This window comes from Nelumbo lutea, chromosome 3, assembly GCF_056320005.1.
Source record: "Nelumbo lutea isolate HS-2025 chromosome 3, American lotus-T2T, whole genome shotgun sequence".
NCBI lineage: Eukaryota > Viridiplantae > Streptophyta > Magnoliopsida > Proteales > Nelumbonaceae > Nelumbo > Nelumbo lutea.
This window is the reverse complement of record NC_142686.1, coordinates 458,705-485,174: the sequence shown is the minus strand read 5'-3', so window position 1 is coordinate 485,174 and position 26,470 is coordinate 458,705. Positions and strand designations below refer to the sequence as shown.

The following is a 26,470-nucleotide window of genomic DNA, read 5'->3' as shown; positions in this document are numbered from 1 at the left end:
GTCGACGCACATGCGCCACTTGCCGCTTGCCTTTTTTACCAACACCGGGTTGGCCACCCAACTCGGATAATGGACTTCCCTTATGAAGTTTGCTGTGAGGAGCTTCTCGACCTCCTCGTCGACCACTCTCCAGCGTTCTGGGGCTAAGTTGCGTTTCTTCTGTCTAACGGGTCTGACTACAGGGTCAGTATTAAGTTTGTGAGTTATTAGTCCAGGGCTAATGCTGGGCATGTCGGTCGTGGACCTGGCAAAAATATCTAAATTTTGAAGTAAAAAACTCACTAGTTCGGCTCGTAGGGGGTCTTCGATGGAAGCTCCGATGCTTAGTGTGCGAGCTGGGTCCGTAGCTGAAGTTGGGATTGCGATTGTTTCCTCTGTGGGCGAAGCTCGCTCCTCACCTTGCTCCGCAGGCCGCTCCAGTTTGAGGTCGTCGGCCGCCTTGGTTTTTCCCTTCAGGGCGGCAACGTAGCACTTGCGGGACTCGAGCTGGTCGCCCTACACTACCCCTATACCGAAGTCCGTAGGGAACTTCATGGCCAAATAGTAGGTGGAGACCGCCGCCCGTAGGATATACGTGATCGGCCGCCCTATTATGGCATTGTATGGGGAGGGGGTCACGACTACCAGGAAATCATGGTTGAGTCTGACCGCACAAGGCCATGTGCCGACTTCCACAGGGACAGTTACTTTTCCGAGGGGCCTAACTTCCTCTCCGCTGAAACCCACCAGGGGAGTGTTCGCGGGCTTCAGCTCCCTCCTCTGTAACTGCAGCTGGTCAAATGCTGATTTGAAGAGGATGTCCGCTGAGCTGCCCGAATCTACGAGTACGCGCCTGACCTCAAAGTCCCTGATCCTTAGTTTAATGACAAGCGCGTCATCATGGGGGTAGTGGACTCCTCGCGCGTCGTCCTCCGTGAAAAAGATTGGTTCTTCGGTCTTTGGTCTCTTCAGGGGGTTCCGTTCTTCGAGGGCCGCTTCGCGAACTGAAGTCCAGACTGCTGCCGAGGTACACTCGGCTACCACCGAACCTCCCACTATTACATGGATGGTTCCCCGAACTGGCCTTTCTTCCAGAGGATGCTTCTGCAACGGTTCGGCAGGTTTGTTGCTAGACTCGGGGGCATCCTTTTCGTGCTCCCCTTGCCGACCTGCTTTATTGTTATTGTTGTGCTGTACAAAGTTTCTCAAGTATCCGCGACGGATGAGTCCCTCTATCTCGTCCCAGAGGTTATTACACCGTTCGGTGCTATGACCATGGTTTCTATGGAAACTACAATACAAATTCTTGTTTCTTTCGTTCGGATTTCCCTTTAGGCGAGGTGGCCACTTAACGTACGGAGCGTCTTTGATCGTCATTAAGATCTCTGTCCGCCTCGTGTTTAACGGCGTGTAGTCCGTTCGAACTGCTAGGGGGGCCCGGAAGGACTGGTTCGGCTTTGGCTCCTGGGTCGGGTTTTTTCTATTCACCGGGTTGGAGAGCTCGCCTTCTCTCTTTCTTTTCTCGTTCCCGCCTTCGGTTCGTTGGTTGATTTCTTCCTTTGTCATCATGAACTTATCCGCGAGTTTGAGGAATTCGGCCATGGTCGCGGGCTGGTTGGCCACCATGTGCCATTTGAATTCTTTGTGCGTCACCCCTCTTTTGGCCGCCGCGAGCTGCACTGCGGGGTCCAATCGCGGTATCTGCAGGCATGCTTCGCTGAATCGCTTGATGTAGTCCCGAATGGATTCTCCTTCTCTTTGGACTACTCCGAAGATGCTTTCCTCTGTTATGGGGCACCGTTGGCCGGTGATGAAGTGTGCAGTGAAAACCTGCACGAACTGGGCCCAGCACTTTATCGACCCGGGGGCCAGGTTCTTGTACCAAGTGCGGGCTACCCCCCTGAGGGTGGTGGTAAAGGCCACGCACATGCACGATTCGCTGGCCCTGGCAAGGTGCATTTGGGACTGAAAGGCGTCAACGTGGTCGTTGGGGTCGAAGGACCCGTCGTACTTGTCCAGAGGTGGGAGTTTGAAGTCTCCGGGTAAGGGGACCGCCAGGAGTTCCGATGCGAGGGGGGAAGGAACTGAGAGAACCGGGGCAGCCCCTACCTCGTCCGAGCTCGTGTCTTTGCCTCTGAATTCCGACAAGGCGCGGGTGGCGGTTCGGCGACTTCGCCGTTGAGCGGGCCTTGTGCTGGCGCTGCTGGCCTCCGTGTTACCGAGCTCGATGGGCCCGGGATGCTGGTAGTCTGCCGCCAGGGCGCTGAATCGGTTTTCGGTGAGCGGGAGCTCGGGCTTGGAGCGCCTTGGTGCCGACCTCGCGGGCGAGGTTCCCGACCCGCCTGCGGGTTGCGAGGCGGGGATGACATTCTTCTCTCTTCGGCCTGGGGACGAGGCCTGGCTATTGGGGTGGTTCTGGGGCTAGGAGGCCTTCGCCTGGTGGGGGCGCCCATTTTGCGGGGAGGCCTTGACCGGCCTCGAAGCGGGGTGGCGTGGCGGAAGTAGTGGTTGGTTCAGTGGCAGTTGGGGGAACTGCTGCTGATAGTGATACTGGGAGATGTTGTGCAGCACTTGGTGCTGGTGAAGCTGGTGTTGCTGGAACTGTTGCATTTGGGCTTTTATTGCCCGCATGCACTACATCAGGTCCTCCAACCGGTTTTGGCTAGCTGCCAGGGGGACGGCAGTTGGTTTAGTGAAGGTTGTCTCAATGGGGAGAGGAAAGGGGATGCTTGTGGTAGGAGGGTTTACGGGTGCCACTGCTTGTGGCGCGTTCAGGATGGGGATCCCATCCGCCGAAAGGGGGATGGTGAACTGTCCAACGCACACTACGGGGACTTGAAGTTGCTCCCCGGTGGCGTTTGTCTCCGTGCCACGTCCAGTGTTGCTGGAGGAGGCCATGAGAGTTGGGTTTTTTGAAGAAAAGGGGTTATCAAAGTTTGGAGGGAGGCTTTTTGAAGCGTTTTCCCACAGACGGCGCCAATTGATGGAGCACGATCCAGCTGGTCTTAGCTGTCCGCTGCCTTGCTTCCGAACGGGGTAGCAGGGAACCTGAAACGGAGGAGATGGGAAAGCTCCGGGGGGAACCTGGTGTAGAGGCTCCGAAGCTCAAGTTAGAATCCTTCAAAAGCAAGGTAATACCATATAGCGCAAAGTTTTTGCATACCTCCGTTGTCGGGGGTCAGGGGGCTCTTATAGTCGCTTCGTGCACTCGTCCCGAGGCCCTTGTCAGGTCGGGTATGATTACCCTTGTGCTTGTCAATTCGGCCGTCGTCCTTTCTGCTGAGACAGAATCGTCACTGCCTAACCGTCTAACTGGAGATGGCGGTGTCAGTGGCGGTGGCAGGTGGCCGTTTAGAGTGCTGCTGCCAAACGTCAGATCTCAAGTCAGTCAGGCGTGGCGCCCTCGGGCACGGACTTCCCTAGTGTCAGGCACGGTACGACTTGTTTGGTTTTGGTGCCCAGAAGGTGATGCGAAGTGCTGAGCAAGGCGGTCTTGAGCTCAGAGGTATCTATAGGGCAGGTCAGTTCGGCGAGGTGTATCCCAAACTGTTACAAGGTGGGTCAGTTCGGGGAAGTGTATCCCGAGCTATTACAAAGGGTCAGTTCGGCGGTGTAACCCGAGCTGTTACAAGGTGGGTCAGTTCGGCAGTGTGTATCCCGAGCTGTTACAAGGTGGGTCAGTTCAGCGAAGTGTATCCCGAGCTGTTACAAGGTGGGTCAGTTCGGCGAAGTGTGTCCCCTTGTTCCCGCCTAGGCTTGGCCCCTTTTGCCGAGCTGTTGTTTCTGCCACGTGTCACATAATAGAGAGGTCGGGCCAAATCTTCCTTCATCAATTATCTTAACAACAGATAATTTAACAATTGATAGTTTTCTTGATTGTGCTTAGCACGGCCCCCTATGCTAGTATATATGTATAATTAGGTTTGTACAGATAAAAATAAAAATGTATAATGGCTTGTTCTAATCAAGGATCAAAGTATCGATGTTGGGTATCGTATCGGACAACTTGGATACGGCTGCGAATACGCTTTGGAAACGCATGGATGCAAACGAAATATATGAAAATACATGGATGTGCTATGAAAATATATACAATTTTTGCAAATACATTAATTGCACCATCTTTAAGGTCAAAATAGCCACAGATAAAATATAAATACATAAGAAATGTATAATTTAGTAGTATATATAAATGAATACATTACAATTAATATTATGGGATGCATAGATATCATACAACTTTATTGATAATCCATCAATCAGGAGTCTAAGACTCATATTGTATTGATCTTTACAAATCAATGCATGCATAAAACCATTATTATGTTATGTTCTATTTAATTCCAAGACATAAACAAATGCTATTATATTTTAATTATTATATCAATTATTTTATATTTTAATATTTTTTACTTTTCAATATTATCAAAAAAAGTCAACCAAATATTAAATCTTGAAATGTTTGATAAACAATATATTTTTTGTAAATAATAAATATGTTATTATTAAATGTAAATCAAAATATCAATTGATAATTTATAAAATATATAGTTAATTTAAAATATTTCTTATCTATATATTAAAATTTTTAAAAGCATATAATATTGAAAATTCATAAATTTTAATTATTAAAATGATTATTCCATTATTAACACTTTTATTTCAATAATTTTGTAAAATAATAAATCATTTTTATATAAATTTAAATTAGTGTATTTAATAGATCCAATATAATATTATATGCTTGAATTTTTTGTAAAAAAAATATTTTTCTAAATAATAAATATGTTATTATTTATGTAAATTAAAATATCAACTAATAATTTATAAAAATATATTAAAATTATATAATATATGAATTTTAATTACTAAAATAATTATTCTATTATTGTATTTTTATTTGTATAAATTTATTGAGTAAAAAATCAGTTTTTGATATAAATATAAAATTGGTAAATTATTTATTTTATTTATATTTATATATTAAATTTTAATGTTGTTCTATTTAATTTTAAGTTGGAACTGTTGAATATAAATATATGACATTCATTCAGATTGTATGTTAGTGGCTTAAATCGCTATGCACCCTAATTCGCAAGTAAGACTTGGGTTTGAATCATGTCAGACGCAACATTTTTTAGGTTAAAAATTGCATGTGTATTTGTGTATTGTGTGTATCAATCTGTATCGATCGATACAGTACCGTATCATAGCGATATGCACGACTGGCATGATACAATGCCAATTGTAGTGTATCTTGTATCTTCTACCACCTATACCGATACGATACACCTTATATTGGACGTATCGCATCGATATTTTAATCCTTACATAAGAGTAAAGATTTATTGGTTTGTTCTGAATTGCTATGGAGATTGGGATGATTTAATATTTTTAAAATAAGAAATGGGGCAACAATTAATTAATGTGTGGCCATTGTGTGATCAAATGAATGATACAGTTAAATTTATTGAGTAAAAAATCAGTTTTTGATATAAATATAAAATTGGTAAATTATTTATTTTATTTATATTTATATATTAAATTTTAATGTTGTTCTATTTAATTTTAAGTTGGAACTGTTGAATATAAATATATGACATTCATTCAGATTGTATGTTAGTGGCTTAAATCGCTATGCACCCTAATTCGCAAGTAAGACTTGGGTTTGAATCATGTCAGACGCAACATTTTTTAGGTTAAAAATTGCATGTGTATTTGTGTATTGTGTGTATCAATCTGTATCGATCGATACAGTACCGTATCATAGCGATATGCACGACTGGCATGATACAATGCCAATTGTAGTGTATCTTGTATCTTCTACCACCTATACCGATACGATACACCTTATATTGGACGTATCGCATCGATATTTTAATCCTTACATAAGAGTAAAGATTTATTGGTTTGTTCTGAATTGCTATGGAGATTGGGATGATTTAATATTTTTAAAATAAGAAATGGGGCAACAATTAATTAATGTGTGGCCATTGTGTGATCAAATGAATGATACAGTTAAATGCATCAGTATCACACTGTATCTATCAATATGATATATGCAATACACAAATACGTGCACAACTTCTATCCTAAAAAATGTTGCATTTGACGTGATTCAAACCTAAGTCTTACTTACAAATTAGGGTGCTTAGAAATTTAAACCACTAAGCCACTTTTTAATTTGTAATGATAAATGAAATATAATAATAATTATTATCTTTATTGTAAACATACAATTTGAATAAATGTCATATCTTTATATTCAACAATTCCAACTTAAAATTAAATAGAATAATATTAAAATTTAATATTTATAAATATAAATATTCAAGCATATAATATTATATTGGACCTATTAAATACACTAACTTAAATTTATATAAAAATGATTTATTATTTCAAAAAAAATATTGAAATAAAAGTGTTAATAATGGAATAATCATTTTAATAATTAAAATTTATGAATTTGCAATATTATATGCTTTTAAAAATTTTAATATATAGATAAGAAATGTTTAAATTAACATTATATATTTTATAAATTATCAATTGATATTTTGATTTACATTTTATAATAACATATTTATTACTTAGAAAAAAGTATATTGTTTATCAAACATTTCAAATTTTAATATTTGGTTGACTTTTTTCTGCTAATGTTGAAAAGTAAAAAAATATTAAAATATATAATAATTGATGTAGTAATTAAAATATAATAGCATTTGTTTATGTCTTGGAATTAAATAGAATATAACATAATAATGGTTTTATGCATGTGTTGATTTGTAAAGATCAATATAATATGAGTCTTAGACTGATGATTGATGGATTATTAATAAAGTTGTATGATATCTATGCATCCCATAATATTAATTGTAATGTATTCCTTTATATATACTACTAAATTATACATTTATTATGTGTTTACATTTTATTTGAGGCTATTTTGACCTTAAAACTTATGTAATTGATGTATTTATGAAAATTGTATCTATTTTCGTAGCGTATATATCCATGTGTTTTTACATATTTCGTTTGTATCCATACGTTTTCAAAAAATATCCATATTCATATCTGAAGTGGGTTAGCTTGGCCCAGCCCACATAGGGCTAAAAGGCCTAGCCCACTAACGCCTGCTAACGTCAATCACAGTAGGTGAGGGCCCTGCTGCCTTCGTACGAAGCCAATCACATAACTATCTGGCGTATTGCCAGGGCTTGCAATCTGACCTCATACAGCTCTCATCCGAGGCATTCATCTTCACCTACCACCAACACACTCAAGTATAAATAACAAGTAACTGCCCCTTAAAAGGGGTTGGAACAGAATAACTCCAACATTACTCACTCATTTACTTCTTGCACCTACATTGTCTACCTAGCATTAATTCAGGGAGATCTGGTGCATCCGAGGACTTCATCCATGAGCACTTTTGCACTCTCCCCTACTTCACACCCCTTACTAACTTGATCGTCGGAGCCTCTGCCTCGGGTATCCACCTCGAGGTCTCTAACACTTCTTGTCTTGCAACACCTCAGATCACCAGGGACCCTGCCTCAACTAGCAGTCCTCGGCTACCATAGCACTCAGAAGGAGTACTTAGCTCCAGCTTATTGCCCTCAGCTTCGATCAATCTCTTCAGAGGCCTCGAAGTCCTTGGCTAACGCTTGGAGCTTGAAAGATAAATTTACCTTGTTGCCCTCGGCTAACCCACACAGCAACAATATTCATATCCAAATTATCGAATAGAATATCCAATACCAATTTTTTCATCTTGCTGTTTAGACGAGGGCGATCGTCGGTCTTCGTTGAATTTCAATGAATGCTCAACAGTTCCAGTCCGATCCACTCCACGACTGAAGTATTGCCCCCCGATGAGATAAGATAATTTCCTTGTCCTCATTACACGCAATCTATATCTCTAATAATCTGAAGGTTTATTTATATATTTTCGATACAAATGGTGATGTCATTGCAAACGCATATTTGGATAATATTTATATTCCGGCCGGGCTCATTCAACTTGGATGAAAATTTTCTTTTTTTTAGTCAATAAATCAATGACATTTTTCTAAAATATAATGTTGATGAGAACATCAACACCCCTTGTTCAAAATTTGGATTGAATGTGACCCATATCAAGTCACCAAGCAAAAGTTTTCTGTTTCCTTCATTCTAAGAATTAAACCAACCAAATACAGCAGCTAGCTACCAGCATGGCGACATGCATGCTAAACAACCATTATTTTATAATAAATATTATATTATAGATCTGTGGTCGTCTTTTTCATGGCTCTTCTCCTCTTCCCATCTTTATTTATTTATTCAATACATAATAATGTATAGACGATGTATGGGTTTGGGTTGATTTCATATCCAGAAAACCGTAGAAATCAATTTGTTGTAAAACGGTCGATGCGCAACGCAGTCATCTCATATCCAGAAAACCTCGTTCATTCCTTTTCATAGCTCGAATTTGGATTAACTGATGAACTTGAACTACCTCAAGCTGGCAATGGCGTATACCGATCGATTAATGGTACGGTAACGCCCCACGCCAGATAGATATAAAATGCTAAGCAACTGATTGAGTAATTACAGGCTGTAAAAAGGAATAAATTCGGATTAATTCCATTCCACCACAATGTCCAAACCCATCACTTTAACTCAAAGTCTATCAGATCAGACAAACAAACAGTGTGATGTCTGACTAACTGGGCCAAGCCAATAAATAAATATTCCAACAAATTATTTCTTCCAGCCAACCAAAACCCCTCAGAAATTTGTTCCTTCCAAACCAAAATTCCATCAAAATTCAGATCATCTAAATCAAGCACATAAACCGGAAAAAAAAAAAAAAACTTCTGCTGAACCTTCGGCCGCCCTCCACCACTAAAATTTAAAACCTCGCCAGAAATCTTACTCATTCCATTTTTCAACAAATTCTCACAGTCAAATTTCCCATTTTTTAAGTTTTATCAATTATATCATCATCGTCTCCCGAGACCGACCGAAGATGTAGAATTAGAATCATGGAACCCAACAGCATGCATGTTTGTGTCTGTATTTTAGAATTTATTATCATTATTATTGCTTTATTGATGTCAAAATGAAATCTTAATTTTCAGATAATAAAGCATAATTTTTAAGGTAACTGGGTTTCTTCTTATATATCTGGGAGACTGCCAGACTGGGATCTCTTGCTTCGTAATTCGCATGGCCCAGTAGCCCCACCCCAGTGCCAGTGGCCCAGTGAGTCTCATTTTCTTGGTGAGTACGCGCGTCTCTTCTCTCACGCACCGCCCGCCTTTTCTTACAAGCCCCCGCTTTCCCTCTCCCAACTTCCTTACCATAGATTAAAACGCTCTTCTCAGTTCTCCCTCTACTACGACTTCGGATCTGCTGCTCCTGCTCGCAAGGCTGTGATCTGTGTATAACGGGAAACTTATCCAATCCCGACTCATTACGACTCCGGATCTGCTGCGCGCAAGGCTGTCTATAACGGGTTTCCCTCTACTATTGCTACTGCTACTATTCATATTACTATTTCTTCGTCGTTTTCTTGTACCAGGTATCTTCTCGCTAGATTTGCTTCTTAAGAGGTTATCAGGTGGGATGGGGACGCCGGACGGAACAAAAAAGATGAATACTTCGAACTATCTCCGGCATGTAGAGTCCATGATGGTTCTTCCATCCGGGGCCGGAGAGATCTCGCATTTGAATGCTGTCATACTCGGGGAAGCGCTTGCTTCGGAGGAGAACGATCTGGTGTTCCCCTGCGAGGAGTTCTCACGCCAGGCTTTGGTTCCGTCACCGGAGAAGGTGAGTGTCAATGAGTTTAAGCGAATTGGAGTTTTGCGTTCCTGGGAATTTGGCATTACGAGGTGTTGTTTGAATTTGGCTGTTCTTAATTTTGCATAAAAGTAGCCTTCTTATTTCTTAACAATGAAAATACAGTTTGATTCATTATCTGAATGTGGGTGTTCGGGATCGGAATCAAAATTCCTCGTAATCAAAATCGAAATGGTCTGTTCCAATAGCTGTGAAGGGGAGGGAATGGCCATTCCTTCAAATGGGGAACGCCATTTCATCAGGATTCAGGAATAGGATGGGATTTCAATTTCGTCCAACCAAACAATTAGAATCCAATTCCAGGCCCCTATTTCCGTGAACCAAACGGGCTCTTAGTTCTGAATATATACCCCCACTTATTTTTTTATTAGTTAATATAAAAACTTATCATTTTGATATATTGTTTGAATACGAAAATCGGTATTTCTAATATTTGCATAAAATTCCGCCTTTTCATCTATTATAATATCAATTAGCATTTTGATACGTTATTTCAATATGAATACTGGTTTTCCTAATTTTGCATTAAAAAAAATCGATGTTTTGATGCATTAATTGAATGTGGATGTTCCTAATTTTGTATAAACTCCGCTTGTTCTGTGTAAAACCAACATTTTGGCATTTATCTTGAATTGAATGGTCTTAGTTTGCATAAAATTCTACTTATTCTTCCCTTTGTATGATAACATCTTTTTGAAAATAAAGATAACGTTTTATTCTTCTCTTTCACGATGTGGGTTTTGACTTTGAGGGCAGGGCCCACCTATATATAAGGCAATGTTGGGTTAACAATCGGGGGAGTCCGGAGAGCCAATTTTTTTCATTGTACAGCCTTTTTCACAACTCTCGCTACAATCCTCTCCCATTAGCTTCTTCATCAAAATTAAACGCTCCCAAATGGGCTTCTACTTTGGCTTTTGAAAAGTACCAAAGCAAACGCTCTCTTCCACTCCTCCATTAACAGACCCACAATCCTCAACATTTTGATGCATTATATGACTATATCTGCTTCTAATTTTGCACAAAACTGCACATCTTATTGCCTTTTTGTAGGAAATCAACATTTTGGGGGATTATCATGTGTCTACATTCTTATTTCTTACTTTTGCTTTGTAGAAATCGACACCCCAATTTAGAGTAAATTGTTCTTCTTTTCTTACTTACAATATGGAAATGTTTGATCAGTACCTAGGGATGTATAAAAGGTCGATTACAGATCCTGCTGGATTTTGGTCGGAGATAGCATCAGAATTTTACTGGAAACAGAAGTGGGGTACACAAGTTTACTCAGAGAATTTGGATGTCAGGAAGGGCCCTATTAAGATTGAGGTGATATTTTTTTTCTGATATTGAAGTACTTGAGTTCAACCAATTTTAGAAGGATTTGCAGAGAATAGCTGAAGTTATTATCTCTGTGGATATTTATGCTCAGTGGTTCAAAGGTGGTATTACAAACATATGCTACAATGCACTGGATAGGAATATTGAAGCAGGAAATGGTGACAAAATTGCAATATATTGGGAAGGGAATGACCTGGGTCAAGATGGGAGCTTGACATACAGCAGTCTGTTGGAGAAAGTTTGCCAGGTGATTGTTTTCTCCAGCCCTTTCCCTTATTCCCCTTCCCCATCCTCGTCTTGAAGTAAGAATCCTTCATTTATCTGCAAGTAAACACCAATTCAGCTATTCTTTATTTTTTAGTTAATGCATCTTGTTAACAGCTCTCCAATTACTTGAAAGACATTGGTGTGCAAAAGGGAGATGCCGTTGTAATTTATTTACCCATGCTGATGGAATTGCCAATTGCAATGCTGGCTTGTGCTCGCATTGGTGCTGTTCACTCGGTACTGCAAAACATCAATCTTTATTCCACTGGTCACTTTTTCTTATACATAGTTGAACCTCTATCGATTTTTCATGAATGAACTATTAGCCATTATACCATTCACTACTTTTTCTGTTGGTTCCTTTTAGGTTGTATTTGCTGGATTCTCTGCAGAGTCTCTTGCTCAAAGAATTGTGGATTGCAAACCTAAAGCTGTAATAACTTGCAATGCTGTTCAAAGAGGTCCTAAAGTCATCCATCTTAAAGACATAGTAGATGTTGCCTTGGTTGAATCAGCCAAAAGTGGAGTTTCTGTAGGTAAGTGATTTGAGGAAGTTGCTTTGTGAAATTAGGTGAACAATCTATTATTTTGCTTTTATTGGACCTAAATTTGACTAGAACTCTTGCTCTTTATAGCATTACATATACTTTATTCATGTTCTTAATACTATTTTTTGTTAATGAGATTTCAGTTGGTCATGAAATACATCTGGCAAACATTAGATTTTTAGGTTCCACACTGTTCTTCTTAGTAATTAATCTATCAAAGTGGAAGTACTAAGTTGAAACTTAAGCATGGTATCATAAAATTGTAACTTTTGGAAGAGGAAGCAAAGATTGTTATATTTTTCTGTTGAATGGTATGTGAGGAATCTGTTCAGAGGTTGAGCCTTAACAAATCATTATTGATAAAGTGATGCTGAAGATTAATGTTTAGGTATTGAATCTTTGGAGTTCAGGCATATAGATGGAGAATCATGTTTCTAAGTTTAAGTTAAGAAGGAAAATGGTAATTGTAGACCTAATATATGGAATTTTAATATCTGGTTTTGTATTAGATGTAATGAATTAACCAAGTGTTCTCCTTAAGCACAGAACTTTTGTTCCTCATTTTTATCTTCTTTCTTATTACAAGTTTAGGCAGGATGTTGAGCAAGTATATCATAATAGCTTAAGTTCCCTTCTTTCTTATTACAAGTTTTGATCCAAAAAGTGTTACAATGCACCACCGGTAGTAGGTGAATGGATTTACTAATTGTGTTTTATGAAGTTGCCAGTGCATTTTCTTAATGTTTAATTGATGCAAGATACTTACCATTAGCTCCCTTTCTTTCCTTGAGCAGATGTATGTTTGACCTATGAAAACCAGTCGGCCATGAATAGACAAGATACAAAATGGAAACAAGGAAGAGATATCTGGTGGCAGGCTAGTATATCTTAGTTTTTCTGGGATCTCTAATTTCTTAAACAAGATACATTACACAAGCATGATAAAAGCATCACATTCCTCATCTAGCAAGTTCATCATTATGTCACTCCCTTTTGAATATTTTTAGTATGCTAATGAAGTTAACAGGTCATCACAATATCAAGGAAGGAATGACAATAGCAATAGTATTACCTAATATGAACTCTTCAAAAGTAATGAATTAATGATACATATTTTATCAAGGAGATTGATGTTAACCTTGACACTAAATCACGTGGCTTACTTATAAAAAAATCATGTAGCTTACATTATTGAATAAAGATAACATTTGCTTTTGTTATGATTGAGGACAATCTTCCAGGATATCGTCCCAGAATATCCAACCACATGTGAGGTTGAATGGGTTGATGCAGAAGATCCACTTTTTCTTCTCTATACTAGTGGGAGCACAGGAAAGCCAAAGGTGACTTTTCTTAAAGGTTATTAGTTATTTCTTCCATGCATTTTGTGTTCACAACTGACATGTTTAATACAGGGTGTTCTGCACACAACTGGGGGATACATGATATACACTGCAACAACATTCAAATATACATTTGACTACAAACCATCCGACATATACTGGTATAGTGGTAAATTTGACTTATACTTTTTTGACTAAAAATAATTTCCATTAATGGAATGCCTGAGAGTCAAGTTATTCATCAAAAAAATGCTTGAGAGTCAAATCATGTGCGCTGAGATCTTAAATGTTTTTCCACCTTGACCTTAGGTGTACTGCTGATTGTGGTTGGATTACTGGACACAGCTATGTTACATATGGTCCTTTGCTAAATGGAGCGACTGTGGTAGTTTTTGAAGGGGTATCTAACTCAAACTCGTAACTGTGTGTCTATATATACATATAGCATATCCAGTAAGGTTTATCAGCTTAACAAGATAAAACTTGCAGACAGACTTCACGTCAATATGATTGCCAACATCATTTACAAAATGCATAAATTCATTTTTTAGGTTTATTCATAGACATGCAATGAACATAACTCTTCACTAGCTCAGATACAATCAGAAATAAAAAGATGATATACATGATGGAAAAAAGCAAAATGGAAGCAGTCGTCTTGTAAACCAACAATAGAAACAATAACTTCACAAATTTAGAAATCAATAAGGAAGAAGAACTACAAATATGCCCCTGGTTAGGCGGTCTTGTGTAGCCTACTGCCTTTTATATTAACCACTGGAAATAAGAAAATTACAAGTATGCCCCTGATTGGTGGCAGCAACAATGCAACACACGGTGATAAGAATAAACAGAACAAATAAGGCCAAATCCCATTAACAGCCCAATAACCAAAACCGCTCACTTCTCAATTTAAGCCAATCAAAATTATACAGAACACATGTTATATGTAAGGTCTAAAACAGTGAATTTCCACTGTATAAGCTCTCTTTGTTCACCTCTGATTTCAATCCATCGGGAATGCTATTTAAGTATCTAGGTACTGGTATTCATCTCAGATGTGACACCAAGGGGCACAAAATGTGTTGAATAACTGTATTTGGCAGTCATAATAGTCCCTGTTAACATAAAACAGCTTATTTGATAGCTGCCATAGAAATTTGTAGCATGAAACTTTCCTGGAATTCCTGCTTATTTCAGAAATCATGAAACAGTTTATACAAAAACTGGTGTCACCGGGACACCTCAAAACTAAAGGGACTAACCATGTCGACACTTGGACAATGCTGATACTTGGTATTTGGCACAATATTTTCTGTATCATCTGGATAATGCCTCAAAAACTCCACCAGCGTGAGCTTGTCTTACACTGCTGGTCCCAAGCCTGGATAAAGGAGGAGAGTTGCATCAGGTTGGCAGCTGGCACTAAGACTTTTGCCAAACCCTCATGAATATGGATCCTGGATGATGCCTCAAACTGAAATCAGCAAAAAACTTCTTAAAAAACTATTATCCATTGGCAAGTTATCTTCCCTCTTCATTTAAAAGAACTTTATAGGTCAGCAAGATGCTCTCCATGGACATTACACTACATTTTTTCACTAGATATCTTTGGGTTTCTGAAGGTTATTTGATAGTCAGTAAAGGAGTCTATACTTATATGGGCAAGCAATAGAGATAATGAGAATTGATACAGATAAACCAACCAATATTCAATACAACCATACAGAGTAATCTGTATGTTAATTTGCATTTTTTCTTTGGTGATGATGTATGGACACAGATAGCTCACCCCTTGCACGTACCATTTATTTTAAGATTGTGCATTGCAACAAAGAAACAAATACATTGATACCTGCAGGCCCCCAGTTATCCAGATCCTGGACGTTGTTGGGACATTGTTGACAAATACAAAGTAACAATATTCTATACTGCTCCAACACTGGTCCGTTCTCTCATGCGGGAAGGGGATGAGGTAAACCATTTCCAGAATCACATCTAACCTATCTTATTAGTTGATTTTTTTTTCTTTGGATGATTATTATCTTTATCCAGGAATGATGTGATACCAACTAGCTGAAATGCCATATTTTATTTTAAAATTTGAAGTGAAGGAGTGATTGCATATCTTTCATACTTTTTCTTTGCATGTGATAAGACCATTACCCAATGCTGATCCCAGCCAGGGTCTTGGAAGGGGTGGACTGGACAAGGACAGAGGACCTAGCCTTTGGCATTTTATAGTACTTATGCCCTCTTCTGTGGATTCAATATGATATAACTTACAACGTGTGGATCTTTTTAATAGTAAATACAGTATTAAATGTGTAACCATCTCAATGTTTTTCCATCTTGCTTAACTGCTGGACATGTGTTAGGTTCTGACATAATTATCAAGTGTTACCTGGGAACAAGTTTCCCTTGGTAGGTTTACCTAGATTATAGTTGGAATATGGCATGGATGATGACAGGCACCTTGTTGTAATAATATTACTGCATTATGCATATTGTGTATGTTTTGGTTCAGTTTAGTGGAAAACTTTTGACTATTATAGTATTACATATTTAATTTGTTTTCTTTTCTGTTACGAGACCAACACGGGTTTGGGTGGATTATCAAAGTTGTACAACCAACTAATTCATATGATGCTATAACGGATCATGGCTTATTGGTTCAGTATATTGCTTTCTGTGCAGTATGTGGCTCGTTACTCTCGCAAATCCTTACGGGTTATTGGAAGTGTTGGAGAGCCCATCAATCCAAGTGCATGGAGGTTTCAAGTTTTCTCTGCTCTGTATGGTCTAAAGTCTTTTATTTTCGAAGGATCTTAAAAAATTCATTTTTTAGGTGGTTTTTCAATGTTGTTGGAAATTCAAGATGCCCAATATCAGACACTTGGTGGCAAACTGAGACTGGTGGCTTCATGGTAATTTTGTATCTGCTTCATTTCTTTGGTTTTGCTGATGCCCTATGGTAAACATCCCTAATCATAAATATGGTTTACAATAGCATAACCACAATTTGATATAGTACTGTTATTTCATATTCTAAAGAAGAAAAATAAAACACAATATAATTTTTGTTAATATTTTACCTTAGTCTAATTTGGTGTTGCTTAATATATTGCAGATTGCTCCCTTACCAGGGGCCTGGCCACAGAAGCCTGGTTCAGCCACCTTCCCTTTCTTTGGTATCCAGGTTTGTGCATGTAAAACTGATACACCTGCACTTTTATTTTCCTTTCTTTTGTGAGTGTACACTTGTACCTCTTTCATTTTCATCTCAATTGTTATGGTTTGGGTGAACATATAGCCAGTCATAGTTGACGAGAAGGGAACTGAGATTGAAGGCGAGTGCAGTGGTTATCTATGCGTGAAGAGCTCATGGCCTGGGGCATTTCGTACCCTTTATGGTGATCATGAAAGATATGAAACTACATACTTTAAGCCATTTCCAGGCTATTATTTCAGTGGTGATGGCTGTAGCAGGTAATATTATTGCTGGAATTTTAGTTTTCATCAGTCAACCTGTGATGCAGGTTGTTAGTGTTTTCATGGTAACAGGATGTTTAAGATTTCTTGGTTACAGAAAGGATTCAGTATATTATGTTAAATAGTCAGGGCAGAATTTTTAGTGCATGCAATTCATCAAAAAAAATTTTAGTGCACACATTTTAGTCTACATGTGTAGAACAGTTGTGGTTTAAGTGGGAAACTAAAAATTGGTGCTGGGGAAATTAATGGTTTATGTAAATATGGAAAATGTCTAGGAATGCAAATTTGTCAAAATAACTGAATTGAATTCAAGAAAGAAAGGGGTATATCAAGCAGAAAGACACTATTGTTTGAGGTTCTAGGCTAGAGTCTAACTAGCATTGGAGCTCTCAAATGCATTAAGGCCACTCCTTTTTCTAACTGTTCTGCCACAGATCTGCGAGTTACTTGTCTGTATCTTGAGCTCCCAAATGCATTAAGGCTGCATTCTCATACTGCATCCTTTAAAAGCTAAATGGCCATTTTCATGTACGGATGTGTTTTTACTCTAGCTATTTTTTATGATTTAGGGACAAGGATGGATACCATTGGCTTACTGGAAGAGTTGATGATGTTATCAATGTCAGGTACCTTCTGGAATTCATTGTTTTGCATAGCTTTTCATTTTTAAATGAGCATATACAGTGAATGCATACATGGAGCATGAGTAAAAACAAAATTACAATTCTATGACCAAGGTGTGGCTTAAATGTATAATGCGCTATGTGGGTTTTTCTTTAATTTCTGTTAATGTATGCAGTGGACACCGTATTGGCACTGCAGAAGTGGAATCTGCTTTAGTTTCGCACCCTCAATGTGCTGAAGCTGCTGTGGTTGGTGTTGAGCATGAGGTACCCCATCTTGTATACCTAAAAGTCACAGAATACCTGTAGTAGATACTTCCATTGAGGAATGTCTCCAAACCTATATTGTAATCACATGTTATGCTCTGCTTGCTCCTAGGTCAAAGGACAGGGGATTTATGCATTTGTTACACTAGTTGAGGGTGTTCCTTACAGTGAAGAACTCCGGAAAAGCCTTATATTAACTGTAAGAAATCAGGTAAGGATCTATTTCAGTGATTTTCTTAACATGAATTCTGAATTTCTGAAAGAAATATGCATTAAAGATCTTTGACCTTTATTAGTATTAGAAGACATTAAAATTAATAAGCCATTATGAATCATGCATACCCTTAAGTACCCATTAGAATTGAAGTCATTGTGGCCTGTTTAGACAAGGCTAACATTTTCTGGGATCATGTAATGGTTTCATGATAACTCTTAGGATGTCTGTATATTTAGGAGAGGTGGAATTTTGAATTGAAATTTTGGACCCCAGAAGGTGCAGGACTGTACATGGTGGAACCTACATCTTTCCAGAACCTTCCTCATGAAATATGCAAACTGATCAGAGTGGAGAAATGGGTTCTGGGGTCAGATAAGCCAAGTAGGACAGGGACAGTATTGCCTATATGACACACATCTGTAAATCTTGGTAGCTTTGTATTAGAATTGATCAAGGGCTCTCTTAAAGGCCTATGGGTCCAGGAGGGCATTGGGGATCTTAATTCCTAGCCTTAGGTTATTAAGATGAATTTTCAAAAGTGACAAGCTCAAATGGTTGGGATAGCAATCTCCATTTGAACCGGGTAAAATCCACGAACCCTTGGAAAGGCATCACTTCTATTGGCAATTCGTTTTTCCCTTTAATTAGGTACAAAGTAGGTATAGGTAATGGTAGCAGGATTAAATTCTGGAAAGACCTCTTGTGGGGCCACTCTACCCTGCTGAATCCTTCCCAAGACTCTTTAGTCTAACCCAAGACCAAGATGCAACCATTTCTGCTTGCATTCCTGCCTCTTCCTCCGAGAACACCCTGAACCTAAGCCTTAAAAGACCTCTAGGAGACCCAGAGACAACCGAAGTAGCAGACCTACTTCAAGCTCTAAAGGAGGTTTACATCTCACCTAGTTCTCAGGACTCTAGGATTTGGTCCCCTCACCCTATAGGTGAATTCTCTTCCAAGTCCTTCTACAAGGTTTTGACTGCAGGTGATCAGAGCACCCCTTCCCATTTAAAAAGGTTTGGAGTAGCCACATCCCCACAAGAGTTTTCTTCTTTGTGTGGGAAGCCAGCTTGCCAAGGACCAACACTTGTGACCTTCTTCAAAAGAAGAGCTTGGGAAGACTTTTCATTTCTCCCCATGCTTGCTCTTTGTGCTTGAGTGCAGGAGAATCAACTAATCACTTACTACAATGAGACGAAGAAAATTTGACACCACTTCCTGAAGTTGGCGGGGTATAGTTGGGTTGCCCCTGAAAGCATCCGGGATTTAATTCAACAATGGCAAGGCAGTGGTCTTAGCAAAAGAGGCGAAATCTATTGGCAAACAATACTACATGCAATATTAGAGGTGTAAAACAGGCGTGCCAGCCCGCAGGCCGTGTCGTCCTCCCCTAGGATAACTTGGGGATTGGCCCGGCACAGCCCCAAGCCCATGCCATGCCATGCCATGAGCCAGGCCGTGGGTTGGGCCAAAACTATCTATTTAAAAAAATTGAAAAATAAACTTAAAATTTTTATTTATATGAACTTTGATGTATACAATTGCTCCTATACAATAATTAAATAAATTTGTATAATAAAATTGAAAACAATTGTTTATTTTATTAATATATTATATACTATATTATTATATAAATATATAAAATATATAAATAATATATGGGTCATGCTGGCATGCAGACCGCAGGCGGCACGGCCCACACGATTGTGTCAGGCCTGGCACGGCCCGCATGCTGTCGTGCCAGGCTGTGGGCGGAACGGCCCGATTTACACCTCTATGCAGTATTGTGGGGAGTTTGGGAAGAAAGAAATAATCGATTATTTGAAAACAAGAAAAAATCCCATGAGTTGTCCCAAATTAGTCTACACTGTAATCTTTGGGCCATTAATTCTGATATGTTCAAAGGATTCTCAGTAACCTCAACAGAAGTGCACATTTTCTCTTCTCCCAGTCGATTTCCCCCCCTGCTGTTCCCCGTGTGTTAGTAAGGAGGGAGGGAGGGACAACACTAAAACTTTGATGGGAGCACATAAGGCAACCCAGGAGTGGCTGGTATAGTAAGAGATGAAAGGGGTGTTATTGTGTGGACTTTTAGTGGTCCAATAGGTGTTTTTGATTCTACCAAGGAGGAAGTGTTGGCAGCTCTCATGGGAATCAGAATAGTTAGAAACCGGGGCATTCAAAACTTAACCATAGCAGGAGATTCAGCAAATACTATCAAATGGTTAAGAGAAAAAGGTGGTCCATGGAGATTAAGTCATTTTTTGACAGAAGCTTGAGATTCTCTGGATCTGCTGAGTGCTAATCTGATTTGGATTCCGAGGGAACTAAACTCTATTGTGGATGGTTTAGTTAAGTTAGGAGCACACATGGACATAATGTATAGTGACAACTTGATTCCGGTGTAATCCTCAGGGGTTTCCCCTTTTATGTTGTACATCTCCTCATGTACTCTTTATTTTATCTAATAAAATTCTGTTACCTTTTCAAAAAAAAAAAAAAATCTCAAAGTTCACAGGAGGAATAAAATTATAAAGGTTTACTTCATTGGGTTAGATTTGTTGGGGTGGTGGTGGAGTCCCACAGAGATGAGGAAACTATAATAATGCCTTCACCAGACATGTTATTGCTCTTGAAGGCTGAAGTGGTCCTTGAAATTATGGGCATCAATTTGACTGGATTTGGTCCAATCTGATCCAGTCCAGAGTAAGTCCATTTTAAATGGACCAGGTCCAATCCAATTCAATGAATATTTTGGACCATTTGGACCGGTCCAATTCAATGTCTGGACCGTCCAATCTGTTCAAATTGGTTTCGATCCAAACCCGGTCCATTGACACCTATATTCTTATCCAAACCAATCCAATATAAATTTATTACGGACAGATCCAATTCAATCTAATAAATATTTTGGACTGGATTGGTCCAATCCAATTTGTCTTGTTGGTCCGTCCAATCCATTGATTTTGGACTGGATGGGGTCCAATCCAAAACCGGTCCATTGACACCCTTGCTCGAAATAGATGCAGCCTTGCAGGAGGTCCATCCCTCCCTTCAACTTAAAGTCAATGACATTCTTGATGAGGTGCATGTGGTTGGCATTTGTGATGGGGACAATAGTTAGGTCAATGCCCATACTGGTTGCCACCAACTGGATGTGGGTATACAGGGATGCTAGACAGTGGTAATCATGGTGTTGCTTCAAAAAAGTTTCAGCGGAACTAGGATTGAGGATGGGCTTTGCATTCTCCAACCATTAGGGTTGGAAAGGTGAGAAATGGCGATTCCTATGTGATGATCCATGTAGCTGTAAGTATCAATGAAGGTAGTGGTGATTCATGAATGTTTAGGGGAGCTTGTAGTGTGAATGTTGCCCAACAGGACATACAGAACCTTCCCTGCATTAATGGATCTTGTAAAGGAGTAGACTGATATAGATGGGAAGATGAGTTGGCTTGGTATAATTATAATTCTTCTGTGGATGCTGATAAAGGGTTAAGGCAGCTTACCCTGAGGTGATAATTGGTCAGATGCATCGGTTTGGAAAGTTTTTTGCCATTAGAGATAGAGAATGAGGTATGCATGACCAACTCTATGGGGATATTCTTTCTGGGTAGTGAGGATTTCACTAGGGAGAATTGTGGGTAGAGAAGTGGAGGATAGGGAGAGATGGATGGAAAAATGAGGGATTGGAAGCTCTATATCCTAATAAAAGGTGATGAGGGTAGGCTTGGAATCGGATCAGATTCAACTAAATCGGAGTTTGATCCGATAAGGGATTAATGGCATCCAAATCCGATCCAAGGTTCAATCATATGTATGAATAATGCATCTGAGTTTGACTCTGATCGGATTTTTTGGATTGCGGATTTCATCCGACTCCAATGGACTTACTGCAGCCGAATACAAAATTGTCTTGTTCAAAATCTCAATTGTGTACTAAATATACAAAAGGCTTTTAAATTTTATTCAAAACAATACTTAAAAGTTCTGTGTAAACGAACAAAGGCTGTGTAAACAAACAAAGGCTTTAATATATTATATTATATTATATTATTAAAATGTAATATATAATATATTAATATATAATTATATCACAGTCGAAATTGTATGACTCGTCTGAATCCGAGACAATCAAATTGGATGTCAGATCAGGCCAGTTTTGGGTATCATTGACAGGCCTAGATGAGGACACAATGAACAGGGAGGTTTGCAACATTGAGAGGCACAGGGGCACTGGAATCTAGTTCAGTAGTTGGCATTACTAGTAGGATAATTGCAGAGGATTGGGCAGAGCCTAGTGTTGAGAGAGTCTGGGGGGAGTTTTCAGAAATGAGGCTGGGATTATTTTTGCTATGTTCTCTGGCCCTATTGATGAGGGTGACTCTCATAGGGCAGAGATTTTAGCAGCTTTGGAAGGAATCGAAAGAGCAAGAGAATTAAACATTCGGTGCTTGATCATTGAAGGGGACTCGGAGGTGGTAATTAGGTGGTTGAAGGAAGACAGCAATGGTTTGTGGAGCTACAGAAATGAAAAGAAAAAACTTAAATGGCTGAGTAGGGATATTGAGATGAGGTACAGCTGGGTGAAGAGAAGTGCTAATTCCATGGCTGATGGGTTAGCCAAACAAGGGGTGCGTAAGGATTCTTTGTTTTGGGCCACTTTTTAGCTTTCTTTCTTGTTCTCTGTTGTGGGGGAGTTAAGATATTTTACCTCCCCTCTCTTGTACTTAAAGTTTCACAATTTTTACAATCTAATAAAGCATTCTGTTATTGATCAAAAAAAAAAAAAGTATGAAGGAAGGAGCCAAGAGGGAGGAAATAGTAATGTATTTACCTCGTAGAGGACTATTTGTTCTAAGGCATGTTCATTATCAATACATGCTGCATAATCAGGAGTTGGTACCTCCAATATTTTTGTGTCTTGATTATTGGTTATGGGGTTAATTTCAACTGTTAGGTTCTCAGTTTGTAAGGATTTTTTTTCTTTTGATCAGTTTAAGATTCTACAGACGTTGACATCAGAGTCCATGAATTTTGAAGTTTTTTCCATTTGGTAGACATGATGTAGTAGGGATATGGACCTTTTGTCAGGTAAAATTTGTTATAGGGTGGGATAGGGTGTCCTCCAAGTGTGGATCTTTGGATCTAAGGGATTACGAGTTCCACAATAGACTGAAATTTGATTATATAATACATAAAATCTTTTATTTTTGTTCTAAGGGTGGTGTCAAAGAGGTTTATTGGAATAGCTGCTTTTTTTGGGCTGTTGCACATTTTTTAGGACTTGCCACATTGGTTTTTTATAATAAATGGTTACTTTTACATGTTTACAGATACCTACATTTTTACATTTCCACAAATGGGAGAGAAGTTTTGCAGCAATACCCTCTCTGATGTGGCATATTGAAAAATGAAATATCAGAAAACTTTTCAGAGTTGTATATCTTAATTGTACCTAACTTTTTAATAACAAAGCATAAAACCTTATACCACCACATCAACTCTCTATCAAATAGGTTTTGTCCTACTACTTTTTGTGTTTATGTTTATGGTGTTGCATTGCTGATTGAGGCATATCAGCAACACGATAGAAAGTATCTGTGCCAAACACCCCTTAGGTTATGAACAAGGTTAAAAACATTGGTACATATTGCACACATATCGTGCAATAAATATCAGTTTTCAGGGTCATCAATATGCTTAATATTGAGAATTAGGTGAAATATCGAGATTCAAGATATTTTTGAGGGAATGAAACTCTTGATATGTGAAATATCGAGATTCGAGAGTATCAATACTTCAAACCACGGTTACAAAATCTAGAAGCAATTGAAGTAATAATCTGTCCTTGGAGGTAAACTTTATGCTAGGAATTTAGTAATAATTTCTCATTCACAATTCAATCCCATTCTGTCAATTACCGAAGCACCCATATTGTACCTGTATTAGTGACCCATCCAACCTCACCAAAACATATGGTAGAGATGCCTGTTGGCTGCTTTTCCCTGTCAAATGGGCATTAGTGAGCGAAATGCAGGGGCATCACCCATGATGATGTTGGGATAAACAACAGTATAATACTAATAAAGTTGATAAGTTCGATGGTTATGGTCCAGTTGATCAAGTTGGCTTTTGATGTACATGTGCTCCCAGTTGCTTCTCTTACATGAAGGTTAAACTATAGGACATCTAGTGCAATATGAGTGATGACTTGCTCTAATGACCAATTTTCACATGATTGATCATCAAAGCTCATCTTCTGGTTGAAAATCTTTGTACTGCTGCTTTAATTATGAGTGTTTGGATTGGGTGAGTTGTCTTCATTCTTGTTCTGCCTAGAAGTTGAATGTTATGTCTGAAATTCTTGAGTGGTTATCAGATTGGAGCATTTGCAGCCCCAGATAAAATCCATTGGGCACCAGGCCTTCCAAAGACGAGGAGTGGAAAGATAATGAGAAGGATTCTGAGGAAAATTGCTTCTAGGCAATTAGATGAGCTTGGTGACACAAGCACACTTGCAGATCCAAATGTGGTAGACCAGCTTATTGCTCTCAGTGATTGTTAAAGGTCAGGAATTTAGAAGCCATCCTTCATGACCCTTCTTCCTATTCGGGCTCAACAAGTTTTAAGCGTGGAGATTACCTGTATGAGTCAAATAATATTTTGGCAGCATTGTCATCATCTCTCATCGGTCATTGTTATCATCTTTTATCATCCTTCACTGTTTGGCGTGAAACATCATTCATTGTAACTATCGAATTGGTCTACTAAATAAAGATTGAAGGCTTCAATTTTGTACAATTCTGCCAAATCTGTTCAACTGATAATTTTGGATGTCATTTGTTGGGAAACTGTTTGCTTTCTGAAATTAACCCAAGTTAGAGTTCAGGAAAATAAAAACCGAAGTAGTCAGAAAACCATATTTGGAGGCTCCAAGAAATTATGCCCTTCGCCGTCCACGTTCGACAGCCTGGGCTACCTACGGGCCACGGGCCCTTTATGGCCTCTGCCTGATACGTTGGTGGTGGACTAAAAGCCGCGTGGATGTGCTGTCGAACATGGAGAACTAATTTTTTTATTTTTTTACTTTTCACATTTTATACTATAAACCGGTATCTATCGGTATCAATATATTTTAGAATAAAATATAGAAGCCTCCCCCTTAAATTTTTAACAATCATAAAAATCTCCTCTTTAATTTCATTTTAATAAAAACCTCCCCTACTCAACAAAGACCTTCCTTTCATCATTTTTTTTCAAATACCCATTTTGGTTCTGTAAATTAGTTTATATACATTTCTAGTAAGGAAAAATCTATGATGCGGACCCTGTTACTGAAATAACCCAATAACCCAGGACACAAGCTTATGCGAACAATGATGTTCATGCATCATCTATTGTTTTCTTTTCATTTTTTTCCACATAAACAATCAAATAAAACAATTGTATTCTATAGGCTTCTAGCTGATTCAGTGGTATTTCATTGATTTTCCATGCCTATGCCCTACCGTTTTTTTTTTTTTTCCTGTGCATTAAATGGAATTGTCCTCCGATGATTTGGGTAGAACGATATAATAAAACTCAAAGTAGAGGTGTAAATCGTCGCACGGCACCGGTATGAACTTGGACCGGCCCGGCATGATAGTTTGTGGGCTATGCCACCTACGGGCCGGCACGGCCCAGCATGATAGTTTGTGGGCTATGCCACCTACGGGCCGGCACGGCCCAGCCTAATATGGCCCATATATATTATTTATATATTTATATAATATTATATAAATTATAATTATATAATAATATATAATATATAATATATTAATAAAATAAATAATTTTATTATACTAATTTAATTAATTAATTTGTATATAATCAATTGTATACATAAAATTCATATAAAATTAAAATTTGAAGTTCAATTGATTTCTTTAGATTTCTTCAGCAACACTGCTGCTAAGCCCCAGAGGTGTCGTCGTACCAATGGAAAGAAATCCAATCAGATAGGACAGAATTCTCTATTTCAATGCCTGTGGCTTTCTCAGATTTCTCGTCATCCTAAATCTTCACACACCCATGAGAAATTCAGGCCCGTTTGGCATCAATTCTAATATTTCTCGTTCACAGAATCCATCCCGAAAAGAATGGATTCTAGATTTTATTGATTCTAAGAATATATGTATGAGCGTTTGGCACACATTTTTCTCGTAATCAAAAATAAGTCTGGGACACATTGTTGAGAAGGGAACTTTAGATTTGGCACACCGTTGGATTCATCCAACGCCTGATTCTTGACCCAAACAATTACATCCATGGTGTCTTCATAGGTTGTGGGGAGACGGTGTTCTGGAGCAAGGCGATAGCTAACTGAAATGATCACCGCCTGTAATTCACTCGCCATGTGAGCATATGACTCATGGAACGGTTGAGTTGCAGAGGTGAAGAGGATGAAACCTCCACTATGGAAGAAAACTAGGAGAGGGAGATTGGAATCGGAGGTGGTTTCATGAGGGCGAAAGATGCGAACCCAAGTCTTAT

General features: G+C 38.8%; 1 protein-coding gene across 3 annotated transcripts; it reads left to right on the top strand.

Moving 5' to 3' along the window:
* Positions 1-8,745: 8,745 nt before the first annotated feature.
* Positions 8,746-24,739, top strand: LOC148862248 (acetyl-coenzyme A synthetase, chloroplastic/glyoxysomal). 3 transcript variants are annotated; one of them, XM_088975328.1, is made up of 20 exons: positions 8,746-9,035; positions 9,111-9,252; positions 9,357-9,804; positions 11,020-11,163; positions 11,267-11,422; positions 11,557-11,679; positions 11,810-11,978; positions 12,785-12,867; positions 13,232-13,333; positions 13,406-13,494; positions 13,643-13,733; positions 15,195-15,308; positions 16,031-16,107; positions 16,182-16,260; positions 16,464-16,532; positions 16,647-16,822; positions 17,398-17,454; positions 17,628-17,718; positions 17,831-17,929; positions 24,318-24,739. In XM_088975328.1, the coding sequence occupies exons 3-20, from the start codon at positions 9,598-9,600 to the stop codon at positions 24,501-24,503; spliced, it is 2,112 nt and encodes a 703-aa protein (XP_088831454.1). In that variant the 5' UTR covers positions 8,746-9,035; positions 9,111-9,252; positions 9,357-9,597; the 3' UTR covers positions 24,504-24,739. The 3 variants fall into 3 exon arrangements, with proteins under 3 accessions (XP_088831454.1, XP_088831453.1, XP_088831455.1); XM_088975327.1 differs by having other exon boundaries at positions 8,746-9,252; XM_088975329.1 differs by lacking the exons at positions 8,746-9,035; positions 9,111-9,252 and having other exon boundaries at positions 9,276-9,804; positions 16,212-16,260.
* Positions 24,740-26,470: the final 1,731 nt, after the last annotated feature.